A 26,856-nucleotide genomic window follows, 5' to 3' on the forward strand; every position below is an offset into this window, starting at 1 on the left:
CATCATCTGGGTACTAAACCACTGTCAGGAATTTATAAAAGTTTCAAATCTTGTAGAAAACATGTGGAAAAACCTAGAACATAAATCCCTGAAAAACTGCTGACAAATTAAACTTGATAAGTTGCATCTCAAATGTAATTTATTTAGTATAGCATTTCTGCAGATTGATAGGTGTTGGACATGATATTGTGTTTACACAAGACAAAATCAATTACCTCATCTAAACAAGCAGATGCTCAAATTTTAATTGTCAAAAGTTCAAACACTGTTGCACTAACAGTTGCTGAGCTAATGGTCCTTCATTTTCTTACCACTGTCTTTCCCTTAACTACTGTTGTGCCTCAAACATCTGCTTTCTAAAGTCTGTCCACTGCTGAAAGTCAACCCCTGTTCTCTCATATTCTTGATAAGCACTGTTGTTCAAAATCAGTGTTGTATCCACTGAAGTGCTATCCACTGGTAGTAAAAATCCCCACTGTTTCATTTGTTACCGTTGTAACTACTGAAGGTTGATCCATCAGTGGCTCTCAAAACAACTGTCCTTTATTATTTAATCTTTCATCAGGGGTTGGCACGTGTTCAGTTTTTAGCAATCAGATCGTTGTAACCGCTGCCACATCAGCATTCACTTTTTCCCTAAATAAAACCCTGATGAAAACCCCAAATAGGGTTTCACTGTCAAATTGAATTCCAAGATTCTTTTCACAAAGCAGTTTCCCACTCATCATTCCAAAAAAAAATCATTCTTCGATCTTCTTCATCAAAATGACGAAATCAAAGTCGAAATCAAAATCAAAACCATCTTCTTCCTCTGCTTCCACAGACGCCACTCAAATGGCCACTGAATCCATTGAAATCCCATACAAATCCCCTCACAACTACTTAGGTCTACTCACAAAACCCACTTCCACCAACACCTTCGACTCCATCATCGACACCTTATCTGCGTCAAAGTACAAAACTTTACTTACAGCAGATGCCCCCATTTACCAACAAACCCAGAGAGAGTTCTGGAAAAATGCTATTCTTGAAAAACAAGATAACATCATCATAGCCATTAACTCCTCTATACAGGGTAAAGCGATTCAAATCACTCCACAATCCATTTCAGAAGTCTTTAAACTCGATGATCAGAAAGGTAAAACTTCTTTTTCTAAAACCGAGTTGAAAAATGATTTCTTAAATAGGGGGTATGCAGAACAACCAAAAAGGGATACCTTACAAAAAGGCTATTTCCCTTCTGCACCTAGGTTTTTATTTCACACTCTTTTGATGTGTGTTTCAAATAAGACAACTGCTTTTAACGAAATACCATTAAAGATCCAATGTCTGGGATATGCTATTCTAAATAATGAAAATTATAATTATTCCCAGGAGATCTTTAATGACTTGGTAAAAAATGTTGATAGCAAATCATTTTTGCTTTTTCCAAGGTTTTTAAGCTACTATTTTGAACAAAAATTTGGAAAAGAAAATGAAAATTTGCTCAAACAAGGTACCTATTTTCAAATAAATGGTTTAACACCTGAGACATTCTCAAGAATGTTAACACCTTCGAAAACAAAAGCAGAGGTGCCTGAGCAGAATTTAGCAGTTACAACTGCTCCTCAGGTATCTGCTGTTGAGCCCACTGCTCCTGGTGATCATAGCAGCACAACCACTGCTTTGAAGCCCACACCTGCCATTACCAAAAAGAAAACATCCAGAAAGCCCCCCAAACCCAAAACAAAGGCACCTCTGGAAGATGAGATCCCAGAGTCACTGCCAGTGACAACACAAATGTCACCAATAACCACTGCTGCTACTTCCTCATAGCAGATGGAAGAAAGATCTCCACCCTTGCCTCAAACTCCTCCTACATCCTCACAAAAGGATCAGGTTGTAAACACAGGGACCCCACATTATGAAGCTCTGGACCCACTCGGATCCATCTTCCTCAGTCCTGATCCCAAGGACATGTCTCTTTCAACACCATTATCTTCACCCCTCACATTACCACAATCCATGCTACCTTTGTTGCATGCAGTTAATATTGTTCAGACACAAACCAGTTCCTCTCAATCACCTATCACTGAGAGTATACTCAGTCAGACATCAAAGCTATCAAGACTCACATTCAAAGTACCACTGGAAAAGTTCCTCCCACTGTTCTTTTCATGAATGAACCCTTTCCAGATAATGCCAAAAAGGGGGAGAAGATCAAGTGGAAGAAAAAGGGAATTGAAGATGGTATCTATATTGAACCTGAAAAAGATAGCCAAACCAAAACTGATGTATCAACACACACCACCACAACCACTACCCTACCACCATCATCATCTATAATCACATCACCATCACCAAAACCAAATTCACCACCAAAAACAGCCACCCCATCATCACCTCCTGTCAAAAAGCAGAAGACAGCAGATGTTACAACATCTGTTGTAATGACAACAGTGGTTGAGACACCAGTTGTGTCAACAACTGTTAGTCAATCTCAAACCACTGCCACCAAAATCAAAACCACTGCTCTACCATCACCATTATTACCACCTGCCATAAAGCAGAAGACAACAGATGTTACAACATCTGTTGTAATGACAACAGTGGTTGAAACACTAGTTGTTTCAACAGCTGTTAGTCAACCATCTACCACTGCTCTCACCATTCCTACATCACAACCAAAATTCCCTTCATCCATAAAGCTTTACACCAGAAAAAGGAAACCAATTTCGGCCGATGAGGACATACATGATCCTATTGCTGCGAAATATCCATTGGAACTAGAAGCTATAAAAAATGAGATGAGACAATTCTACACTGAGTATGATCCTTCAAACAGAAGATTTCCTTCTCTCATAGGCTTCATAGTCCCAGAAGATATGGATGAATATCTCAAGCTCAAAGCAAGGCAGGCTAAGATAAGAGCCAAGATTGAATGTGAGGGTCAAAGTGATGAAGCCATTTCTGAAAAATTGGAATTTTTCCTCACTAAAGTCAAGCAGATGGAAGACTATGCACAAGATCTAAACAAAGAAAAGACAGATCAACGAAATAAAATGAGAAAAGAATATCTTGCATATATCATGAAAGAAAAATTCTATCCTGCTGAAGAAAAACAATTTGAAGAATGGCCAATAGTTGCTTTAAAGCATGAGGCAAACAGGATTGAAAGAATTAAAAATGATCCAAGAAAGAAGAAGATAGCTCCAAATTGGAACAAATACAAAAAGCTCATTGCTGACCTCACATATGAGTATAAAAGAAAGAAGCAAGAAGTGGTGGATGCAAAGGTGGACACTGCCACTGCCATAGCAAAATGGACAAAGCAGTACACAGATGAGGCTTATGAAAGGCTTAAGAAAAGGAGGATAACAGTCTCAGACACTCCAATCAAGCCCGACTACAAAAAGCTGGAACAACAGATTAATGCTCTTCAATCACTGGTCACATCAGTAGATAACCATACCCTTGTGAAAAACCAAGAAAAAGGAAAACTGTTGACCAGTGAAGAAGTGAAAGAAAAGGAAGCTGAGTACTTCACAGAAGCCATCAAGAAAATGGATCTAAAAGAAGACAGATCAGCAAAGCTTCAAGACCTTGCCAAAAAGGTATTAACCAAACCTGCATCACCAAATAACTCAGCAGAAATATCAGACTTTGAGCCAGATCAACAAAAGAGACAAGATCAGATTGAAAAAAGAGACTGCAGAAGATATAGCTGTAGCAAATGATGTCATCGAAATGGCCTTCAAACAAATGTCTGAAAGCTTACAACTTTTCACAAGGCCAATATCTCCAAACTCATCAGGAAATAAATCTCTCCCAAGAAATCCATTAGGATCAAAAATACTAAAGTGGATGTCTGATCAAAAGACCCATGTATTGACCCTGGTCAGATCCAATGGTGAAGTGAAGTACATATCAAGGAAAGAAGCACTAGGTCTTGGTGTTGAAGATTTGCAGGATCTCCTTGAACTTCCACTGTGCAGGGATGAGGATGACTCAAGTTCCAAAGACTTTGAAGAAGAATTTAAAAGACAAGCTAGGGAACTTCTGATGAGAAATAAAAATCCAGAATAATGAAGGGTTTTGGCATTATCTGTTCCAGGGGGAGATTGTTGGGATTGAACCCTACCAAAGGAACAGATAATGAAAGCCAAAACCGGATCACTACAGTGGATTATTCATAAGCAGCAGTTTACAATAAGCTTTCCCCTTGACAGTGAATCCAACATCTGATATGCTCCAAGTACTGCCCTTATCAACAACTGTTGATCCTATAAACTACTGATTAAGCCAAAGCACTGATGAAGTTTAAAGGCTGAAGCTCAATCTACTGACGGAATCCAAGTACTGCTGAAGAGTTAAAGCACTGCCCATTCAAGGCCTGATCACCCTTTGAAGGAAGCACTGTTGCTCAAACAACAGTGGTTGACTACATCAGTGGAATGAAGAGTCAATGTTTATACATCAGTGTTTAGAATGCAATCAGTGTCTGTATGGTCAGTTGTTATAGAACAGTAGATAGAGTCTGTTAGTTTGTTAGATGTCACTTTCACGGTGACGTCAGTTGAGATGCCTCAGTGGTTTGGTTTGCCTATAAATGGAGCAGTACTCTCTACTGTTACATTTGATCGTTTTGGGTGAGTCCTTCTCCTCAATTCAATCCTTTCATCTTGTGCAACCAACCTTGGAGTATCAGGCTGAGGGGGAGCTTAGTTTTGTAAGCATGCTTTGTAATCTTTTGACTTAATTGTAATCATTCAGCTTGAAGTAAAGCAAGTGTTTATCAAAACTATTTTCTCTTTTGATTGTGTTTACAAAGTTTGTTGTTCATTTCCGCTGCACTTAAACTCTGTTCATTTCTGTTGATTTGTTCAAATTATACAAACAAACAAAATCATGACAGCCTCCGATCCTAACACTATGACATAAAGAATATCTCGTTTCAAATATCATCAATGTTTTTTAGACGCTTAGTTGTAGATGAAAGGAGAACTTCATAGTTAAGTGTATTTGGTTGCAGAACTTTCATGTGCGACTTTGTGGAAAGTTTATGAATAGGTAACCAAAACAAAGGCGTAAGCCCAGTGCCACTAATACACCACAAGGATCGAATACTTTGAATCACATGCACGTATAAAGTGTGGAATCCAATACACCTACATTAGAATGAATCAACAACACAAACACCAATAACTTTTTCCTTTCTGTTATTGATTACACGAATCACTCTCTAATCTATCTAACAATAGAATTCACAAAAACTTAATCATAATGACCAAACACACACTTATATAGATTTCCCGACCAACTGCACCAGTTATAGTCTGAGTGCAGTTGAGCTAAAATCGCCAGTTGGCTAACCTCGCCAGTTTGTAACTGCGCCTGCACTTAGGAAATCCACAAAACATTAAGATACAAAACCAACTAAACCACTCTAAGATTCTCTATCAAGCCCTCGTCACCTAGGATGCGTCTATTAGCGTATAATATTTAGGGTTTTAGTATTGAGCCCACGGGCCGGTTTATCTCTATATATTGTAACCATATTTAATGGAATACAATCAATCAAGTCTTTCACTATTTTACAGCATCAACAGTGATCGAAGCCAATAGTATTGGTTGAAGTAAAGGATCAAACGATACAAATGGTATTAGAGTTACTCTTATACTGTTTAAGAGGGTGATAGTGAATAACGACTTCAACTACCGTCCACACATTTTTAGGTATTTTGTTTTTGGATCCGGTGAACTCCATAGTTAAGTGTGTTTGAGTTGGAGAAATACCATATGTGATCTCATGGGAATTCTCGAGGTAGCAAAAAACAAAATCATTAACTCCTAATGGGAACGTAAAATTTTGATTGATACGAGCAATTGGATGCTTAAAAACAATTATAATTGATAATAAGTCCTGCATTTAGTTAATTATGGTTAAAATTACAATAAATGTAACTTAAAAACCTGTCTACTTGGTTAGAGATAGAATTGGAATTGAATTTCATTCTGCATAGGTTTAAGAAACTGAAATTAAAAACTCATTCTTTCAAATTCTATCATATCCAGAATTTATGAGTCAGTTCAAGAAAGTTAAAATATTCCAAAAGAAGTGTATACTTTAGCGGAATGTATATGATACAGTTGAGTTAAATATTTTGAATAAAACACACACAAAAATGACCTAGTTGTTAAATAAAAACGATGAATTATAGGTGGAGAATTATCATATTTTAGTCAAACTATATGTAGGACAAGTGACCGGTACAAGACCAGATTTGTGTGTTATGCGGGGAGTACGCGGAGACAAGTGAACATCTATTTGTAGCGTGTCATTTCGCACAGTCGATATGGCTGAACATTGCAGAATGGTGCAATATACCGCCGATAATAGCATTCGGGTTTAAAGATCTACTCAGTTTGCACGAGGTTAGTTCCGGCTCACCAAAGAAACGAAAGATTATACATGCTGTTGTGTTGGTGGCTGTTTGGAGTATTTGGAAATTGCGAAACGAGATAGTCTTCAGACATGGTGTCCCAAACACTACAAAGATTCTAGACGAAATAAAGTCGATGACGTACCTTTGGATCAAGAATCGTGCAAAGATGGTATCGATGACATGGGAGGATAGGGGAAGATTTAGTTTGATTGGTTTGTAATATGCAACTTTGTAACGTTTTGGTGAACCTTACTTTGTAATTTTGGTGGTAGCATCTTGCTACAAATAATAAAAGCTTTTTGTCGGCCGTTCAAAAAAAAAAAAAAAAAGACAACATGAGCCACTAATAAAAGCTCGATTGGAACCGAATTTAAATGAGCTTGAGCCTTAACTTGAAACTCATCTAATAATAAGCTCGAGTCCGAGTGCAACTTAGTCTTGAGAAAGATTACGAAACCTGACTACATCCATATAATTCCAAGCAACAATTTAACAAAGTTAGACACGGTCATCACCAACATCATTTCCTTCCATATGTATCGCAAAACAAAAAACTTTTTGCAGTTACATAATAACCCGAAGTCCTCATAAAGAGCACACATCTCTATCATCTATGTGCGCGTATACACGAGGCAAACACAACATTACCATTCGTTGTTGATAAGTAATTAAGTATATACAGTCGATTATATCGACAGCTCCACCGGGCGCACACTCCCAATTCAAAGGGTGGATACTTTTGTTGATATTATAATCGTTCCTACGGTCTTTTTAAAAGGCCTTTTGGTTCTGTTGTAACTAGGGTAAAGTTTCTTTTAAAACACTGTCCGTTGCTGGTCTCCGAAATTTCATTTCTTTCCCACTCCACCATGCTTAAGCATCGGTCTCGATATGATCAAATGATGACTTTCACGGCTGTGAGCAGGTTTATACTCTCAACTGCAAAAAAGAAGAGAAATATGTGTTCTCAGTCTCACTACCGTTCATATCGGCAAACCAGGGTGTAAATGAGCTTATTAGCCGAACCCGAGCTTAAGTAGTTTTTCAAGCTCGAGGTCGTTTATATAGAAGATCCAAAGTAAGCTCAAGCTCGGGCTCGGGCTAGTTTAAGAAGATCCAAAATGATTTAGGAGGTTTTAAGCATCAAGAATACACTTCAAATTACCTTGACCCGTTCATTTCATTTCCTTTTTAACCGATGTTTTCTTACCTGTCTGGCCCATTATACGCGTTTATCGAATCAACTCATTCCTATATGATAAACTTTCTTCATAGCTATACTTCAATGACATATTATATAAAGAAAATAACAAAAAGGATTTTTAGTATAAGATTATAATATCATATCTTACCTTATTGAAACACCTAAGAACCAGAACTTGGTTTCTGAACCCACACTCGCTTCTGCAATGCCAACACACATTATTAGATTAGAACCCTAGACATTAAAAATAACAAAATCGCAACAAAAGTTTGGCCTGAATCTGGGACACCTCATGTGAACCATAACCAGCAGAAACGCCTCTTTTTAAAGGTTTCCCCTCATTTGAATTTGAAGATCCATCAGCATCCTTAGCATTATGTGTGAGTGCACGGCGACCACTGTGTTTATGGGTCCCTACATGATTAGTAGATTAATCAAAATAAGTCTTTCCTTCTTTCGGTAAGTTAAAACTTGGTAAAGATTGTATTATTGCTTGTGATGATATGTGAATACAATACGACATATATATAGATCTATACAACTTTACTAGGGCCAGCTGATATAACATAATGGGCTGGTTAACCTATTCTAAATGTATCGACGAATACGCTATTGACAAGTATAATATATAAAAAATTAAGAGCAAAGTACACAAATAGTCCCTATGGTTTTCTAAAATTTTGGATGTGGTCCATAGTTTTCTAAAAGTATACGAATTGTCCCTGTGGTTTGCACTTTGTAACGCATTTAGTGCCCAGCTAACAAATTTAAAGGTTACAGGACGTCCAAGTTAGTTACTAAATGCGTTCCGAAGTGCAAACCATAGGGACCATCCATGTAGTTTTGGCAAAAAATGGAAACTAAATGCGCTACTAAGGGCAAACCACTGGGACCATCTGTGTACTTTTGGAAAACTAGAAACCAAATCCAAAATTTTGGAAAACTTGGGGACTACGTGTACTTTAATCAAAAATTAAGCTAGGTAACTCATAGAGTATGGTGCACGGATGGTCCCGGTGGTTAACCAAAATTTTGGATTTAGTCCCTAATTTTTCAAAAGTACACGGATGGTCCCTATCGTTTGCACTTTGACACGTATTTAGTTCCCATTTTTTGCCCAAAGTACAAGGATGGTCCCTGTGGTTTGCACTTTGTAACATATTTAGTCCCCAACGTTTAGTGACTATCTGTGTTACAAAATGCATACCACAGGGTGTTAGATATGTAGGCTTTATAAACACAGTGCACAATGCAAAATGCACAAATGCTCTATGCGCTCATGTTTCAGTGGATGCTCTAAATGTGGGATAATGCTAGATGCTCTAAATGTGGGATAGATGCTCTAACACTAGATGTAATAGATGCTCTAATAGATAGCATGTATACGCTAATTTTGTTAAGCCTGATACGGTTTCCTATTTTACGTTTTCTTGGTCAACAAGTTGTAAACCCTAATTTGGGTATTATAAATAGTTGATAGGTCTTCTGTAATTTGTATCACCTCATAAATTAAATCCTAACCCTAGTTGCAACCCGTAGACACAGGTCACCTTGACCGAACCACGTAAATTCTAGTGTTCTTTATTTTCTGCTAGTGTACGTGTGTTTGTTTCGCTTTCACTCGAGCCTACTCTGATCTGATACCACTACTACTAGTGGTATCAGAGCAATAGGTCCAAGTCTTAAACACAAGGTTCACACGTTTATTGCAGGGGAGAGAGAGAGCTGGACGAGAGGTCTAGATCTGCTATTTTTGCCGCCGCCGCTAACGTGTTTACGTCGTAGCTAATCTCAAGTTACGGCTCGTAAAGTTTAAGGTTTGGGCATTGGGTTCCTGTTGTAGATCCGATAGTTTTAGAGTGTTTGGCGATTAGTGTTTCGGTTCTTGAACCCTAGTTATTCATTGGTTTTACGCTCGAGTTTGTAGGAGAAATCGCCGGTTCGGGAGCTTCGGGTTTCTGGATCATTGAAGGTTACTCGCGGTACTCATTTTGCATGGTGGAGAATGCAAATAGAGGTGTGGCTTAGTGAATGCGATTTAGATGTGGTACTTACTGGAATGGAGAAAGCTGCTGAAGCAATTTGGGACTCAAAAGACAAAAAAGCAAGAGGTAAAATTACGTTGGCTTTGACGAGGGGAGTTACTTTTAATATCATGAAAGAAAAAACTACTCGTGATACGTTAACAGTTGTGTCAAATATGTATGAGAAGTCGTATGCCCGTAATAGGGTGTTCTTGATGAAGGAACTGTTTAATATGAGAATGAACGAAGGCAGTCCAGTTGTTGATCATATTAACGAAGTGAATTTGATTTTGTTCAGGTTGGCAAGTGTGGGCATGTAGTTCGATGATGACACTTAGGTTGTGATCTTCCTTACCTGATATTTGGTCAGATCCGGGATAGTGTTTTGGGTTAAGACATTAGCCGGAGGAACTCTAGTGGTCGATCTACTTTTGGTATGTTCAGTATTAGTAGTGGGATTCATGGGAAAAACTTGTCTAAAACTGGGAAGAATGTGAGGTGTTGGAACTCTGGCGAAAACGAGCATGTTAAAAATGAGTGTCCTGGTCGTCGGAAAGAGGATGGTAAATATGTAAACAATATTGTGTCAAATGGAGAATCTGATGGTGACGTACTGGTTTGCTGTGAAGAGTCCATAAACTCTTGGGCTACGGATTATGGTTCTTCGTTTCACGCCATGCACAATGGGGAGACGACGGTGAATCAGAATCAAAGAGACTTTGGAAATATACGATTAGCTAACGGTCATGTTCTTAATGTTACGGGTATGGGAGATGTCAATCTGAAGACTCAAACGGGCACTACATGGAACTTAAAGAATGTCAAGGTAATTCCATGTTTAACGAAGAAACTTATTTATGTTAGTCAACTGGATAAACAGAGACTAGATGTTAAGTTTGGTTGTGGGAAGTGGAAGGTGATTGATAGAAATCTTGTTGTTGTCTAAGAAAGGAGACGGGGATCGTTGTATCTAGTTGAGGGAGTAGCCGTCCCTATACAACATAAAGTCGGGTTCAACGAATTTGGTAAGCGGAAGAGGGTTCAAATTGCTTTGGGGATGTCAGTTGAATGTGGTCGGGGGTCTAAGTTTAAGATGTCAGGGGATTTGGTGATAGTGCGAGCACGGGTTGTGTTTCAGGTACAATCACAAAGAGTCCTTGGGTTTCGAACATTAAGGTTCCGACTAAAGAAAAATACTCTCTTGAAAATAGTTTGCAAAATGTGAAGAGTGGTATTAATTCTCGGTGTATCTCTGGAGCTGGTGGATAGTGCAAGTCGGTTGAGATAGAGAATGGGTCGGTGGCATTTTTAATCATGGTTGGGTCTAATAAGACTGTTGGGTTGGAGCTTGTGGGAGCTTCAACTGGTCTCTCAGGTACTTGATGAGAGGCGTGGTTGCAACTAGGTGGTCTTAGCTTGTTCTTAGGAACTAGAGGCTTAAAGGACTTGAATGTAAAGGTTGCTGGTGATGGGTTTACTTGGATGGACTTTGTGGTTTATGCAAAGCCTCCAAGTGGGAGATTGTTAGTGTTAGTGGGAGAGGTGTGTTTGTTTCGCTTCCACTCGAGCCTACCTTAATCCGACACCCTAACACAGGGACCATCCATGTAATTTTAGCAAAAGTTGGGGACTAAATGCGTTACAAAGTGCAAACCACAGGTACATCTCTGTACTTTAAAAAAGCTAGGGACTAAATCCAAAATTTTGGTTAACCACTGGGACTATCTGTGTACTTTACTCTTACTCATATATCATTGTTATGATCCTTCAAGTTTCGGAGGTTACGCTTACCATTTTCAGAAGAGAAATGACCACCACGTCCAGCTCCAGTGGTTTTTAATTCCACACCACGTTCATTTGAAACATCGTACTTCGCTTCTTCGCGAGTTCCTGTAATGAAACCATGTCAAATGTATACAGAGAACTTAGCGACAATATTAACTCATTCACTAATTGATAGGTTGTTTGGGCTGTCTATTTTCGTTTCTAACAGGTCAAACGATAAAATGAAACTAGGTCAAAAGTCGTTCAAAGTGTATTTTTAAGGTATGCAACCTTCTATATCTTTTTAGAGTTAATTGCCTGGATAGTCCCTGTGGTTTTACGTTTTTTCATGTTTAGTCCTTAACTTTTGAAAATAGCTGCTGTGCTCCCTGTGGTTTATTGTTTTGTTACTCGGATAGTCCCTGGCCCTAACAGACGTTTGTTTTAAACGTTAAGTCCCCTAACGTGGTTTTACGTTTTTGTTACTCGTAATGACGAAAATACCCTCACGTGAGGGACACATGAGGGGACTTAACGTTTAAAACAAACGTCTGTTAGGCCCAGGGACTATCCGAGTAACAAAACAACAAACCACAGGGAGCACAGCTGCTATTTCCAAAAGTTGGGGACTAAATGTGAAAAAACATAAAACCACAGGGACTATCCGGGCAATTAACTCATCTTTTTATACAAAAGATCATATTACTATTATTAACAATCTAGTATTTGTAAAGCTAAAGGGTGTGGGGGTCATGGTTAGGACATGATTCGCCACGTAGGAACATGAATGGAAGGCTACACCACCCCCTTGCATGATCTACCATGGTTTGCATGGATTAAGCCATGGCAACCATGGTCCTCCCTTCCATTTTTCAAGAAATCATTTCCTTTTTCTTTAGACAAAGATAAATTAAAATAAATAAGGGGATAGTGGTTTGGGTCATGATCACACCCCTAGGGTATTGTTTTGGATGGTAGATTAGAGGTCGGTGACATGGCACTGACGTGGAGGGTGATAGTGGTCATAAGGGTCATGACCACACCCTATAGCCTAATCATATTTATTACATTTATAATGAAAATAAAAAGTGAAAAAAAAAGTTACTTATGGATCAACACAACCGGCACTATAAAATTATCTGTTTTGACCCATTCCCAACCCACTCTACCTATTTTCAGTTTTTCACCACCTCTAAGATATTATATAATTATAAATTGAGTAAATTGCTCGGATGGTCCCTGTGGTTTGTTATTTTTTCACCTTTAGTCCCAACTTTCTAAAATTACATGCGTGCTCCCTGTAGTTTGATCGTTTGTTACTCGGATAGTCCCTCGATTGGATGAATGTTAGTTTTTCCAGTTAAGTTTATGTCAAATGACTAAATTACCCTTACTAATAAAAAATAGTTAAAGAATTAAAAAATTAAATTAATCATTTAATTATTTAATATTGAAAACAAAATGGAGCCCACACCTTCCCCTTCTTCTCTATTCATCACCAGACCTTCAAGTCTTCAACCCCGATTCTTCTTTCCGGCAAGCTGCCGACGATAACCCCAAACCCATATATACATAAATCGAAGTTTCCTCGTCATGATTTAGATACTATCGATTCTAAAAAGGCAAATTGTATATGGCTGGAATAATTCTATGATTTCCATTCAACATATAAATAATAATGTACAGGCACATTTGCAGGAGTTGATTAAGGAAATTAACTTACTTCTACAACAACCTAGACTAGATTTAAACATTTAAAGTTGAATATGTAGCACAATTATTTATTTAATTGTGTGTGCCATTATAGATTCCTCCACGAATTATTCATATTCTACTTCCTCCACGAATTATTCATATTCTGCATACAAGATTGCCTACACAAAGCCGTTGAGTTTTGTATCAGAAAAAAACAGCTTTTCAAAACTATTCCGGCCAATATGATTTTTGGTGGAGAAGAAGATAACAGTTCGTACAAGAAATAGCTTCTTCTTCATCGTTTCTCCGAACATTTCTCGCTCGCCGTCTCTCTCTCACTCAGGTCTGTAAAGGCAAGGTTGTAGCCAACTATTAACATGAAAAATAACCAGAAAATGATCTCTCCGCTTTTTTCTCCGTAGTTTCTCCGCTGCTAGTGGTGGCTAGATTCAAATCGTAGCCTAAATCGACGGCTTTTCTCTTGCGTTGTTGCGTTGGTTTGTCGTCGGAGTTGTTAGGGATGGTGTCTTTCATTCCATCCAGTTGTAAGTTCATGAATCGGCCCAATCGCAGAGAGGAATGGGATACGCTGGAGTTGGGATGGCACCGGCAGTCGCTGGAGATTTGATAAGGAAGATGGGTGGGGGTGGGACCCACTCTAGTCTTGTTCTAATTTTATTTCAGTTTTATGTTTTTTATTTTCTAAACTGAGGGTTAGTTTGGACATTTTACCCCTACTTAACTGGAAAAGCTAACATCCATCCAATCGAGGGACTATCCGAGTAACAAATGATTAAACTACAGGGATCACGCATATAAATTTAGAAAGTTGGGGACTAAAGGCGAAAAAATAACAAACCACAGGGACCATCCGAGTAATTTACTCTTATAAATTATATATACTAATACTATAAATATGCTATTTTGTCAGCATCAAACAACTTTAAACACTCAACTTTATTAATAAACAACTTTAGTCCCTCAACTTTGATAATGACATGTTTAGCCCCTCAACTTTAATAATGACATACTTTAATAGTAAACAACTTTAGCCCCTAAACTTTCATAATGACATGTTTAGTCCCTCAACTTTTATAATGAACAACTTTAGCCCCTCAACTTTAATAATGAAATGCTTAGCCCCCTAAACTAAAACATCAAACAACTTTAACTCTCGTGATTTGCTTATTTTTATCTACATTACGAACCTGCTGCGGAGCATGGGTCGTAACCCACTAGCAAGCCAAAAAAACAAAGAAAAAATGCTAGGGGCAAAATTTATACAGTTACTTGATAGAAAAGTACACTAAATTTGCACCAAAAAAGTGGCAAAAAATAAAATACTTAGTATTAATATACCTTCTGCAGAATCTGGTAGCACTTTTGCAGATTGAGATCCATCAGAACAACGCAAGGGAGTCCAAACACCGCGATCAGGTTTATCTTTATTATTCATACAACCATGCTTATCATCTGGTAAACCGTCTGAGTCCTTCAAAAGCGGGCCCCGTGGTGGTTTTCTGTCCTTTTCCTGATATACATTCTGACTCTGATCAGATTGATTTTGTCGTGTATCCTTGTTAACAAGTATGCTTCTGATAATTCTTCCACTCGCCTCATGTCTCTGATTCGTTCTGGCAGCAGGTTTAATAGTTGATGAGTTTTGCTGAGGTGTTAAGCTGGTGACAACCTGGATTTCCTTTTCTTTTCCCTTTAACAATAAAATTTTCTTCTTCCCGGTATCAGGGGCTCCAGAAGCACCTACATGAATTAAGTCATTAACAACAACTATAACAAATTAATTACCTATGTGTACTGATCCAATGTACGAAAACCAAAATTACAAGCCTGCAAAACTATATAAACTACATTCAGTTCTAAAACTATATGAATATACAACTTTTAAGGAAACATGTAGTTGTATCACAAATTATAGGAAGTATTGTACATAGAAAAAGAAACTATGATAAATATTTAGAAGAATACATACTAATTACTTAATTAGAATCAGCAATTAACAGAAAATGGAGAGAGAATATTATTCAAGAAGGTTTAAAAAAAGTAGTAAAAAACGATTGTACGAAAAAAGAACTTTAAATTAGACTATAAAGCTTAAAATAAGGCTTGAAATAAGGTCATAAGAAACGATTGTACAAAAGAAAGAACTTTAAATTGGACTATAAAGCTTAAAAGGGCATCCTATAAGAAGCTCACTAAGAACAATTAACAATATGCATACAAGAAAGTATAATTTCATCATGTTGCCCTGAATGAACAAAGCATAACCATTTTTGTACATAATTAACACCAGGCTCAATCTTGAAGATACATGTATAAGATACATAAAGGTGGATGATATTGTAATATAAACACACAGATCTGCACACACACATCGTTATTGGCATAACTAGTCTCGATTTATATTGAAGTGAAAATGATAATGCAGGAAAAGTGATGGCGATGTAAAGACATACCCCTTTCTTCTTCCAATATTACACTGCCGGGTTTATCAGAAACCTGACGATCATCTCGTTTAGCATAAGTTGACTTCTCTTTACCATTTGTGCTCTTTCCACTGTTCCTTAGGACATACTGTTATTCAAAATAAAAAAAAAGGCGTGAGAAATTCCACCAACAACCTTTGAACAAAGACAATAATGTGGATTTAGTAATAAACAATAATAACAACAGTTAAGATTGGTTTCTTAATTGATGTTCATTAACTGTTTTCAACATAGTACATCAATGTTCAATGCATCTATCTCATGATAGCATAATTTAATGTAGTATATGTTAAATAAATCACAGGGGTTATATGGATAACAAGATGTGCGCCAATAGAATTTCCAATATAATAGTAATACGGAACAAAGTTTAACGAGAATGTAAATGCTACAACTTTAATAGGGAATATATAAACAGGGCCTAGTACTTAAATATAAGTAAGCATTTCACACTGAGCTCTTCTGAAATAAGTATATCGGCGTGTGACTGTGTGTGTATATTAGTATATTATAAATCTCATGATAGCATAATTTAATGTAGATTAATAACATTACTATACCATGGTGGAACTTGTCCTCTTTTCAGAACCACGTTTCGCTACAGTAGAACTTGAAGATGATGATGCACCAGCCCTCCTCATTAATTTCCCGTTAGGCAAAGACCTCTGCAGTAGATCAATGAAAACAATGAGGATGCATACATACAATCTTACACTAAAAGGTCTCAAATGTTTTTTTTATCATTTGTTTCTTATCTTTCCATGTCTGTTGCAACTTTAGTAATAAACTCATTTCCTAATTTGCAATTATAAGCAACTCTATGCTTTCAGTTACTCATAGCTGTAGCCTAAAAGTTCTTATAACTTAGAGTAAAATGTCATTTTCATCCCTGAGGTTTGGCTAGTTTTGCGAATTTCACCCAAAGGTTTGTTTTTTCTGCATTTGGATCCAAAAGGTTTCAAATCTTGCCATTTTCATCTAGCTCATTAACTCTATCCATTTTTCTCAGTTAAGTCAGGGGTATTTCCGTCTTTTTTGTTAACTTAAAGGGCAATTCGGTCTATTTCACTTTATGTACAAGCATTTTGCATAACGTACAAGTATTCAAAGTACCCTTGATTTAATGAAGAAACATGGATGGAGTTAACGAGCCGGATGAAAATATCCAAATGCGGAAAAACAAATCTTTAGACGAAAGTCGCAAAACTAACCAAACCTCAGAGATGAAAATGGAATTTTACCCTATAACTTAATACAAAATGAGCTACATGCTCAGAGGCATAGTTCCTACCCGGGGCCCACCCTTGGCAGCTCTTTTCTGCCGAACAAAATCCATCAAAGGTGTGACTATAGGAGCCTCCTTAGCAGCACCTGTAATTTGACGATATCAAGTTTAAATTCAATGAGGCAAACAGTTAAAACAACAAAGAACTTAAGGCTGACCAGCTCGCTCGGCTTCCTTTCGTTCCAATTGTATCTCTGCACTTGGAAGATTCTCAACAGGCTTTGAAACAAACTCGAGGAATTCAAGATATTCCGGATCTATATTAATTAAAAGATTAGTTATCAGCGATGCATGTCAGGTAATGAGTTAATCGGCAACCTTAATCAGCATCAGAGATATGCCCTTTTATTACCTTTCCCTATGGTCCCTTCACGTCCATCTTTTTTAGACATTTGTTTAGGAACACGCTGTGAAGGTGCATATTCAACAATTGTTTTAAATTGGGTACCTGCGATAATAGACATGTTAAGAGCTTAATTTCTAATTATTATCAAAAAAAACTTATTTTAGAGAAAAATAGTATGTGAAAATACTGCTCAGCAGTAAGAAGTCTGATCCTATTTATGCATTGAGAATTAGAATGAGTTAAAATCTGATGCTGATTAAGGTTGCTGATCGTGTGCTTTAAAGTACATGCTCAAGAATTACCCTTCTCATTGACAAAAACGTGCCCGTCAAAGAACTCTGCAAACTCAATGACATCATCTGGCCGCTTAAAGTCGATATATGCTGTGGAATATGATGGAGACTTCAGACTGCAATTAGAGTTAAATAGGAAATCATTAGTTCATTACTCTACCAAAAATAAATGATTCTGGATAGATAATGTCCAAAGAGAGTTCATAATCCAGTTCTAATCATTAACTATTTTTAAATTGTATAATCAAAAAGACTGAAAATAAAGTACATGTTCCTACAAAGATCATGCCCAGAGAGACCAATTAACAAATTACAAACCATCTGTTTCAACTTTCAACATTCAAGCAACGGAAGCCCAGAACCGGTTACTTACAAGTTACAACTTACAACCACACATTGGCAATTTGAAGCCCTATAAAGACAGGTAAGGAAAGCACCACATATCGATAGATTTAGTCTACCAGAATCATATATGTTAATCCTCATCAGACAAAACAGAATCAAATCTAATGTGTCATTTCACCACCAACTACAAGATGATCAACACTGCTCTGTTCGCAAACAAACAAGCCATGAAGTATAATTCTTACCAAACCTTTCGTATACTTCACATTCGCATATACTTAGCTCATCTCTACGAAACTTTATATAGAATAGCTAGGTTCATTCGACCAGCTACCAGTCTTCCCCTAGGTCAACTTCTACTCACTGCTAAACCAATACCATCAAAACATTCAAAGTATATAACACGATTTCAACGCCAATAATTCCTACAATTTTTTTTGAACAGAAATTGTTACTTCTGCTCTACTTTACACCAATAACTCTAAACTACTCCACCAAATACGAAAACAAATTCAATTTATTAACATCCAAAAACCACACATATACCCAAACACCTAATTCACACTACATTCAACACACACACTATGCAGTTATAGCGGTCCAAAATCGAATAGCGGTCAAGGTCCGCTATATGATATATAGGTTACAGCAGTGGTATAGCGGTGATATAGCGGTAATTTTTATACCATGCATAATTTATGTATTTTCCATATATATAAATATATCTTTGAAAAATATTAATAGAAATATCAAAATTCATAGTAATATCATTCCATTATTAAAAAAATTTGCAAATCAAATACTAATAGTAACTTTGAAGTATTTAATTTAAGAATTAACACAATCAAACGCGGTTACTGCTATAACCGCTATTTAGCGGTATTTAGCGCCGCTAATAGCGGAACCGCTATAGGCCACCGCTATTTGGACCGCTACACACCCTGAGGTCCGCTAACAGCTATAGCACCGCTATTGACTGCTTAGCACACACACAACTACCAATTCCATAAACATAAACTTCAATCTAACAACAACAACAAACAACACCTCAATCAAAACAGACATAAAACCCTAACCTCTGCTTTCCAGAACGGAACCAGAACCACTTATACCGACCAGAAAACCGAACGTCAATCTGGTCCATGAGCGCCGACTGAGAAATCGTATGCGGCAAGTGCCGCAACACAACTTTCGTCCGATCTAAGGGATCCTTCATCAAATTTCTTCCGAAAAACAAACCCTAACACTGTACCTAAGTACGAGAAGACGAACTTTGTGTCGATAGAGAAGGTGATTTACTGATTTGTGAAGAATTGGAGAATGTGTTAGCTTAATCGTGTGGATATTGATTGTGAGAGGAGAAATTGGTGCCCTAATTTGATCGCAAAGTGGTTCTTCATTGGGGATTATTGAAGGAGAAGAAAGAGTGACGGAAGAGGATATTTGGGTATCTTTTTTATGACGTGTGTTTCTGCGTTAAAAACGTTGTTGGTGACGTGGACGTGAGGGTGAAACGGTTGCTACTCCGTGCACAAAAAGTGTTGTTGCTTCTGAAGATAAGGCTATACGGTATGGGGGTCGGCCCCGGCCCGTCGCGGGTCGGCGACGGTCCACACACCGTGCCGCCCCCTACCGTCTCCGTCTTCTCCGTCCGAAAAGGGACGTTGGCGACGACGCAAAGATGTGGGCCCCCCTATTAAAATATGACCGTTAATAATAAAAAAAAAATTAAATTTCTATTTTTTGAATAAAGCCAAACGGCTAGATTTTTAAAATATATAAATTAAACCCCCATTTTCACTATCAAACACCAAATTAACTTCCACAATTCACCATTTTCTCCTATAATTTTTACACTCTCTTCCACTACACTCTCAACCTTCTTCCACATAATTTTCATGGATCCGTTCAACAACCCCGATACTCCCAACACGCCTTCGAACAACCCGAATACTCCCACCAATCCGACCCAACCAAATGTTTTTTCGGTTCCGGGGTATTATCCAACGCTAGAACCGAACCAATTCTCCCAATTTTCATCGAACGCTTTTGCGTCATTCCAACAATCGCCCAACCAATTCACTCAAATCTCCCAAAATCAAGCTCTTCAACAAATGATGATGCGGGGTGCTTGGAACTTTCCACCCGTTCAACCTCAACCGATCCCCACACCCCCCGTTCAACCCCAACCGATCCCCACACCCCCCGTTCAATCCGAACCCGAAGATGATGTGGAGATTGTGCCCGAAACCCAACCGCCAAAAGGGAAAGGAAAACGAAACAAAGGGAAACAAGTAGCGGGTGATCAAGCGTCGAAACCGAAGGCGATTAAATGGACCCCAATCGAAGAAGAAGCATTAGCCAAGGCTTTCATTGGCACTTCCGACAACCCGGTAAAAGGTTCGTATTTTTTTAAAGTTTACATCTTTTTAAATTTATAAAGTTTACATTTTAAGTTTTATAGTTTTTTTTTGGTTTAAATTTAATATTTTTTAAGTTTAGTTTTTAATTTTTTTTAATAACAGTAGGTTATTTTAAGTTTAGTTTTTAAGTTTTTAGTTTAGTTTTTAGTTTTTTAATTCTTCACAGTTAGTTTTTTAATTTTTAGTTTAGTTTTTAGTTTAGGTTTTTTAATTTTTTTAATTCATAACAGTAAGTTTTTTTTTTATTATTTTATATGTTTTGTTTATTTAATTTTATTTGTTCGTTTTTATATAGGTAACAATCAACCGGGTGACGGGTTTTGGTCCAAAGTATTGACCAAGTTTCTCGCCATGATGGACCAAGGCCCGTATAGAGATATCGACTCGGTTTCCTCGAAGTGGCGAAAATTGAACTCGGCCATTAATCGGTTTTGCGAGGAGTATAACAAATTATATACAAGTGACCGTCGTAGCGGGTGGAACGACGAGGATGTGTTCAAAATGGCATTGCAAAAGTATAAGCAAAATCATGGTTCCAACTTTCCTCACGTTCGCGCGTGGATGGTTGTAAAAGACGACCCAAAATGGGCGCCCATTCCTAACGAGGTGGCGATGGCGAAACGCCAAAAAACATCGGAAACGGGTAGTTTAAGCGCCGGTGGGTCGGACGCGAGGTGTCACATTAACTTAAATGATGACGCCGACTATGACGAAGACGAGTATAACGTACGTGAACCCGACCGTCCACCGGGCCGAGACAAAACAAAAAAGGAGCGGGCCAAGGGAAAAGGAAAGGAAACGGTGGACCCGAACATGGTTGAGTTTATGGAACACCTAAAAGTGTACAACGACATCTCGGCCCAAAAGTCGAAGGCGAAGGAGCGGGCCGTCCAAGAAAAAAGTCGTGCATCGGACGAGAAGTTAAAAGAAAAGGTCCGATTGTCGAATGAGAAACTCCGAATCTCCGATGAAAAAATTCGGCTTAAGGAATGGGAAATAATGATGATTAATGTCGAGAACGAACCCGAGCCGAGACGTTCGATGTTGAAAAAACTACAAGACGACATCATGAAAAAGCATCAAATTATTTAACTTTATGTTTGTTTTTATTAAGTCTTTTTTTTTAAGTTTATGTTTTTTTTTTTAATATTTATGTAATGTGGGTTTAATATTAATGAAAATATTTTATTAGTATATTTGTCAAATGTTAAAAAAATAAAATAATAAAAAAATAAAAAAAACATAAAAAGTGGTGAAGGACTATGACTAGGATCATCCTACCATGCCTTCTAGTTTTGGAGGATGGACCATCTTAGTGAGGATTGTGACGTGTCGCCTACGTGGCGGACCATCCTCCAAGGATGGTCCATCACCATACCATGTAGTCTAATAGTGGTAACAATTTATAATGCCCTATTATGGGGTATTATTCGACATGTGGCATTCTAGTCACATTTGGGCATTATAGTAAAAGTGATGTAGTGGGCATAACGCTCTATAATGCCTCTACCAATCATTAAACAAAAAAAAACAAACTATTTTCTCATTGGCTAGTCAAACCCATTCAAACCTTCCACAATTCATTTTAGGCGTTTTCATTAAAACGCCAAACCATTTTTTTTTGCCCTATAATGCCCTATGTAATGGGAAAGGGGGCGTTTTTTTTGCCCTATAATGCCCTATAATGTCCCACTACACATGGTCTAACAACTGCTTGTGAAGATATCTAAGATTCCGCGAGTTTCGCGGATGACTTAACACAAACATATAATATCTACTGGTATTGAAGTCCATGTAGATCATCATTTTTGTTCTAGGTCTTTCCAAACTTAGACTTCACGTCTAAGGGTCGAGTGACTAACTTTGATTTTTTTTGAGAAATTGGAAAAAGAATGGATTAGAATCCGAACCTTCTTTGGAATTAGTACTTCTATTTAAGCAAATTTGAGAAATAACCTACAGACCTATCATCGATCTATCAATAAACACTCCAATTCATATGAGCGAAAACCTAAATATTACATAATTGAAGTCGTCATGGAAGTGTAATTTTAGAAAAACTAGGATTACGACCCGCCGCAATGCGGCGAGGATTCTTTATTTATAACTAAGTCGATCTACGACCCACACGTTATGTTAAACCTGTCAAACGGGGTAAAAATAGACGATGTAAAAACATTCACCCACACACGCATGTTGCGTCGTGTTAACTCGCAAAATTTAGAACGAAACGTAAAAACGTTAAGCCAAAGAAGCACGCTGTGATGTGTTAAGTCACAAAATTTAGAACCAAGCATAGAGCGCAAAATTTGTGGAAAATGAAAACTATAAAGGACCAAAGTTGAAAGTAAAAAAAGTTATGAGAATAGATTGTAAAAGATAAAAAGTTTTGGGTTAAAAGTAAAAAACAAATAGTTTTGGGTTAAAAGTAATTTATGAAATACTTTTGGGTGAAAAGTAAAGTAAAATCAATATTTTTTTGAAAACCCCCAAAGCCAACGTTACGACAACCATATGCATAACAATTTTTTCTTTGAAAAATCCCCAAAGCACACCCCGCGTTGCGGCAGGGCGTAAAACGGTGTCAAATACTACTAATGTCACACAACCGTCATCGACAACCAACACTGACTCGACCTATAATATGCGTATTGCGACGAACTTGTCAAACATGGAAAAATAGAGGTAAAAACGTTAAACCACACATGCACGTTGCGTCGTAATAACTCGAAAATTTTAGAACTATACGTAAAACGAAAATTTGCGAAAGATGAAAAGTATAAGTGACAAAAGTTGTGAAGTTAAATTGCAAAAAATGAAAAGTTTTGGGTTAAAGTTAAAAAAACAAATTATGAGGGTTAAAATTGAAAAATGTACAAACCTTTGGGTTAAAACTAAAAAATCAAGTTTTTTTTTTTGAAAACACCCAAAGCACAACTTACAAGTCCTTATGCACAAAAAGTTTGCTAATTTATATAGGTTTTAATAAAACACTTTAAATATCTCATAGAGCTCATAATCTGAAATAATGACCAAATTATATTATTCTAATAAAATTAAACATCAAATAGTAATTGTTCATCGAACATGTAAGCATAAGTTTCTGTTTCTAAAGATTAGCACAATTGTAATTTATTTTTATTATTTGTCTATTCAAAACCAAATACCACCTTTATACACAGCGCCACGTTGCGCTTAACCAAATCATTCTTCATATGATAAGATTGCAAACTCCAAAACTCACGCGTTGCCATGGAGATCCGGTGGGGATCCGATCAGCACCAGACTCCATTGTGCGTTCAAAACGTAGATACGATGACGGTGTTAAAACCTGTAACATTTAGTTTAGACGACTTACAATTAATATTGAGGTTTAGTGAGGATGAGAAGTAAGGTATCTCGATGTAAGATTTAAAACCTATATACAACAGTCTTAAGAGTAATGAAAAACTTTTGATAATAGAGAAGCTAAGCTACTGGAAAATCATAATCAACCTTAAAAATAACTATTGCATGTAAACATGAATGATGTGTACATTCCCAAATGTTGCTTCAAAACATGCAATCAAAGCAACAATAACAATTTTCTACTTCATTTCAAGTTCATGTAAACTATTTTAATTATAACTCAGAAGTCATATTTATTCAGATCAACATTAATGGTAATATAATTGTCACACCCCAACCAATGGCGGAAACATCGGGATGAGACGAAGTGTGAAGATTGCTCGAGACATCATAACACTAATAATTGTGACAAGTATTTAAATAATCATTTCATTCCATTTCTAAAGAATCAATTACAAGGTTTTGAAACAAGGTACAACAACATGAATAATGAAATAATACAATGTAAATACAAATTTTTAAGTGTGTATCTAAGCATCCTACTAGATTCCATGCATCGTCAACATCCACCTGTAACATGTTAAAATAAAGTCAATGCAAAAGCAAAGGCGAGTACACAAGGTTTGAATAAGTGTAGCATAAGTATAAAAGCATTTTTCTCGAATCCACATGGCAATTTGTAAGCAAGGTAATTAGCATGCATATCATTACGTCTAAACCCAAAGTGTCCACTAGTATTTAGCATCTCTCGCCACAAATGTGACGAGACCGTATAGTATAAAGACCTAACAATCCCCCGTCGGGTGGTGTGCTACTCCTATAGCGCTATAATTGTTAAGCGAGGGTATAACATAGTAATGGCATAAAACATGTATTATCAAGCATAACAAGTAGCATGTATAACGGATTGAGTTTACAAAGAATGTTTAATTGTGTGTGTAAGTGTAATTTTTATATGGTAACATGTTACAACCCAAAAGTGGTTTAAAATGTAAATGGGTCGAGTGTACTCACATAATTGCTAAGTCTTCCGATTATCCAAGTGTCGACGAGTGTATGAGGTTAGGAGGATGGAACACCGAGGTCACCCTATATGGGCAAACGCAGGCGTATGAGTAATCGGAATTTGACGGAGGATTAGAATTGGGGGCATAAAGTACAACTCGTGGATATATATGCACATATATACACACATATATCTATATTATATATAGTTTACGCAATAATTCTAAATTAAGCTTATCGAAAATGTTATAGAAGTAACTTCAAAATAAATATACGTTTTCAAGTACTGTTATAAAAGGTATTTGAATCTGATACGTTTTCATTAGTGTCTCGACTAAAAAGTGTGTGCATATATATATATTAACGAAAATCGGGCAGAGTTTCCTTTATTTTTAGAGGAGCCCGACAACTAAGGTGTCGATATATTTGTTCAAAATTCAACATTTAATCAACAATATAAACTATATACGTAAAAATGTGCCGAAAGTGAATAGACAGTAAATGTGTCGGTTCTTATAATAGATTATAAATCATGACGATCTTTATGTAGTTGAAAAATATAAAAGTAAATGTATTATTTACTTCTATTAAAAGTAAGAAATACAATAACATTAGATCATAAGAATGACTTTCTAATAGAAATACAATAAAAATATACTAACAGTAATATTGTTGGTTTTTAGGTGACATCTTTCTTAGAAAAAAAAAAACTCATTCGTAGGCTATGAACATGAGCTGGTATGATCAAAACAAAATCCACTGCTACTAACCATTTCAGCCGTTCAAAATATAAAAGTAGTAAAAGTATAAATTGAATCGAAATGTACTGAAAGGAAAAACTGCGGCTGACCGAGTTCCAAACTGACCCGAATCATACCGTCTTCCTGTTGACCGCTGTTGATCGGATCGAACCAAGCCCCGAATCAAACCCGGGTTGAACGAACCGGAATCGAACGAGAATCTGAAACAAAACAGAGCTGAACCCACTTCGCTGTCGCCGCTGCTTCTGGCCGCAAATCGATGTCGGCTCTTCCTCTCTCCGCCTCCCTTTCTCACCTGTTTCCGTCTCTCTCTCTCCGTCACCTCCCACCGCCGTGCGTCGGCGGTGCTTGTCGCCGGAAATGTGAGAGAACGAGAGTGTCTTGGGTGTGAAGGAGGTTTGTCGCTCGCCGGTGATATCATCGGAGATGAAAAGGGGAATCGGTGGGGGTGTACAGGAGTGTTTGAGCGGCTGTAAACAAAGTATGTTTAGGGTTTGTGGGTGTGTGCACATATAAACGAAGGAGGTAAAGGGGTTCTGTGTGTTAGTTTTAGGAATAACCAATATTGCCCCCTTTAACTTTAAAAGGTTTAATTAACTAGTTGAATTAACTAGGTTTAGGTTAAAATACATAGTTGACTAAACTAACTAGGTAATAAGTATATAAACTTTTAAATCAAACAGGTTAATTAAATAGATTAAGCAAGTAATTAAATAGTAAATAGCTAAATCGATACGTGAATAAATTAGAGAATAATTCCTTCGACGGTTATTTATTTCACAAAAGATTCTGAGGTTTCAAAGTTAGGATCCGGATTTCAAAACGGGTAGAATTATGGGTATTCGTTTTTGACGGATGCTACAATAATAAAAACTTACAATTGTTGATCAAATGGCGTTTGAACTGTATTGTACTAATCGTAAACTACAGAATCTGCTAGGTTGCTTCGATTTGGACTTCAGACGGCTCGATCTAATAATTTACCCGCATATCCATCTCCTCTACACATATAAACATAGAGAAATGCTTCAATTTCTTTTAGACAGTTCAACAAACACTCGGGGTGCAAATTAGATTTTTTTTACCAAATTGGCAGATAACATTAAAAAACTGATCAAAAGCAAACTTTGAAATTGGGTAAATAAAGAGACGCTTAAATCATTTTAAAACTAAATAAATAATAATAAGAGTCTAACAAATTTGGCATACCATGGACGCATAAGGTAGCATCACTCGTCTTTCTAAATATACTTATCATTGGTTGACTCCAACTAAAGCCAACCTACTAACGTGTGCCAACGGAATAACTTTTCGCTTGTGATAAACCATACCAAGTAGCAGCCTCAACTTTAATTTGCATATCTATTCTTATAGTAGTAGCCATAATATGCTGGTAATTGCTATCATTTAAAATGTCGACATAACCTGCACGTT

At 37.1% G+C, this 26,856-nt stretch overlaps 3 protein-coding genes across 10 annotated transcripts; 1 reads left to right on the forward strand and 2 right to left on the reverse strand.

The window, feature by feature from the left end:
• Nucleotides 1-6,871: 6,871 nt before the first annotated feature.
• LOC110929046 (regulator of nonsense transcripts UPF3) lies at nt 6,872-19,407 on the reverse strand. Of its 3 annotated transcripts, none has more exons than XM_022172144.2 (12): nt 18,962-19,407; nt 17,550-17,656; nt 17,254-17,349; nt 17,060-17,158; nt 16,908-16,987; nt 16,177-16,281; nt 15,587-15,704; nt 14,472-14,873; nt 11,445-11,543; nt 7,919-8,043; nt 7,778-7,829; nt 6,872-7,364 (listed from the first exon to the last, which is right to left on the reverse strand). In XM_022172144.2, the coding sequence occupies exons 1-11, from the start codon at nt 19,099-19,101 to the stop codon at nt 7,791-7,793; spliced, it is 1,410 nt and encodes a 469-aa protein (XP_022027836.1). In that variant the 5' UTR covers nt 19,102-19,407; the 3' UTR covers nt 6,872-7,364; nt 7,778-7,790. The 3 variants fall into 3 exon arrangements, with proteins under 3 accessions (XP_022027836.1, XP_022027837.1, XP_035844101.1); XM_035988208.1 differs by lacking the exon at nt 6,872-7,364 and adding an exon at nt 7,620-7,676 and having other exon boundaries at nt 18,962-19,344; XM_022172145.2 differs by lacking the exon at nt 17,254-17,349 and having other exon boundaries at nt 18,962-19,345.
• A 44-nt stretch (nt 19,408-19,451) lies between these two features.
• LOC110929047 (glutathione S-transferase T3-like) lies at nt 19,452-21,400 on the forward strand. The gene is made up of 2 exons (XM_022172146.2): nt 19,452-20,285; nt 20,604-21,400. The coding sequence occupies exons 1-2, from the start codon at nt 19,784-19,786 to the stop codon at nt 21,398-21,400; spliced, it is 1,299 nt and encodes a 432-aa protein (XP_022027838.1). The 5' UTR covers nt 19,452-19,783.
• A 1,929-nt stretch (nt 21,401-23,329) lies between these two features.
• On the reverse strand, nt 23,330-25,967 carry LOC110929048. 6 transcript variants are annotated; one of them, XR_004889372.1, is made up of 3 exons: nt 25,528-25,966; nt 24,671-24,745; nt 23,330-23,639 (listed from the first exon to the last, which is right to left on the reverse strand). XR_004889372.1 is itself a non-coding variant. In XM_022172147.2 (2 exons), the coding sequence occupies exons 1-2, from the start codon at nt 25,932-25,934 to the stop codon at nt 24,086-24,088; spliced, it is 537 nt and encodes a 178-aa protein (XP_022027839.1). In that variant the 5' UTR covers nt 25,935-25,967; the 3' UTR covers nt 24,072-24,085. The 6 variants fall into 6 exon arrangements, 1 of the variants encoding a protein (XP_022027839.1); XR_002586810.2 differs by lacking the exon at nt 23,330-23,639 and adding an exon at nt 24,072-24,226 and having other exon boundaries at nt 25,512-25,967; XR_004889373.1 differs by lacking the exon at nt 23,330-23,639 and adding an exon at nt 24,072-24,226 and having other exon boundaries at nt 25,539-25,966.
• Nucleotides 25,968-26,856: the final 889 nt, after the last annotated feature.

Source organism: Helianthus annuus, chromosome 3 (genome assembly GCF_002127325.2).
Source record: "Helianthus annuus cultivar XRQ/B chromosome 3, HanXRQr2.0-SUNRISE, whole genome shotgun sequence".
Taxonomy (NCBI): domain Eukaryota; kingdom Viridiplantae; phylum Streptophyta; class Magnoliopsida; order Asterales; family Asteraceae; genus Helianthus; species Helianthus annuus.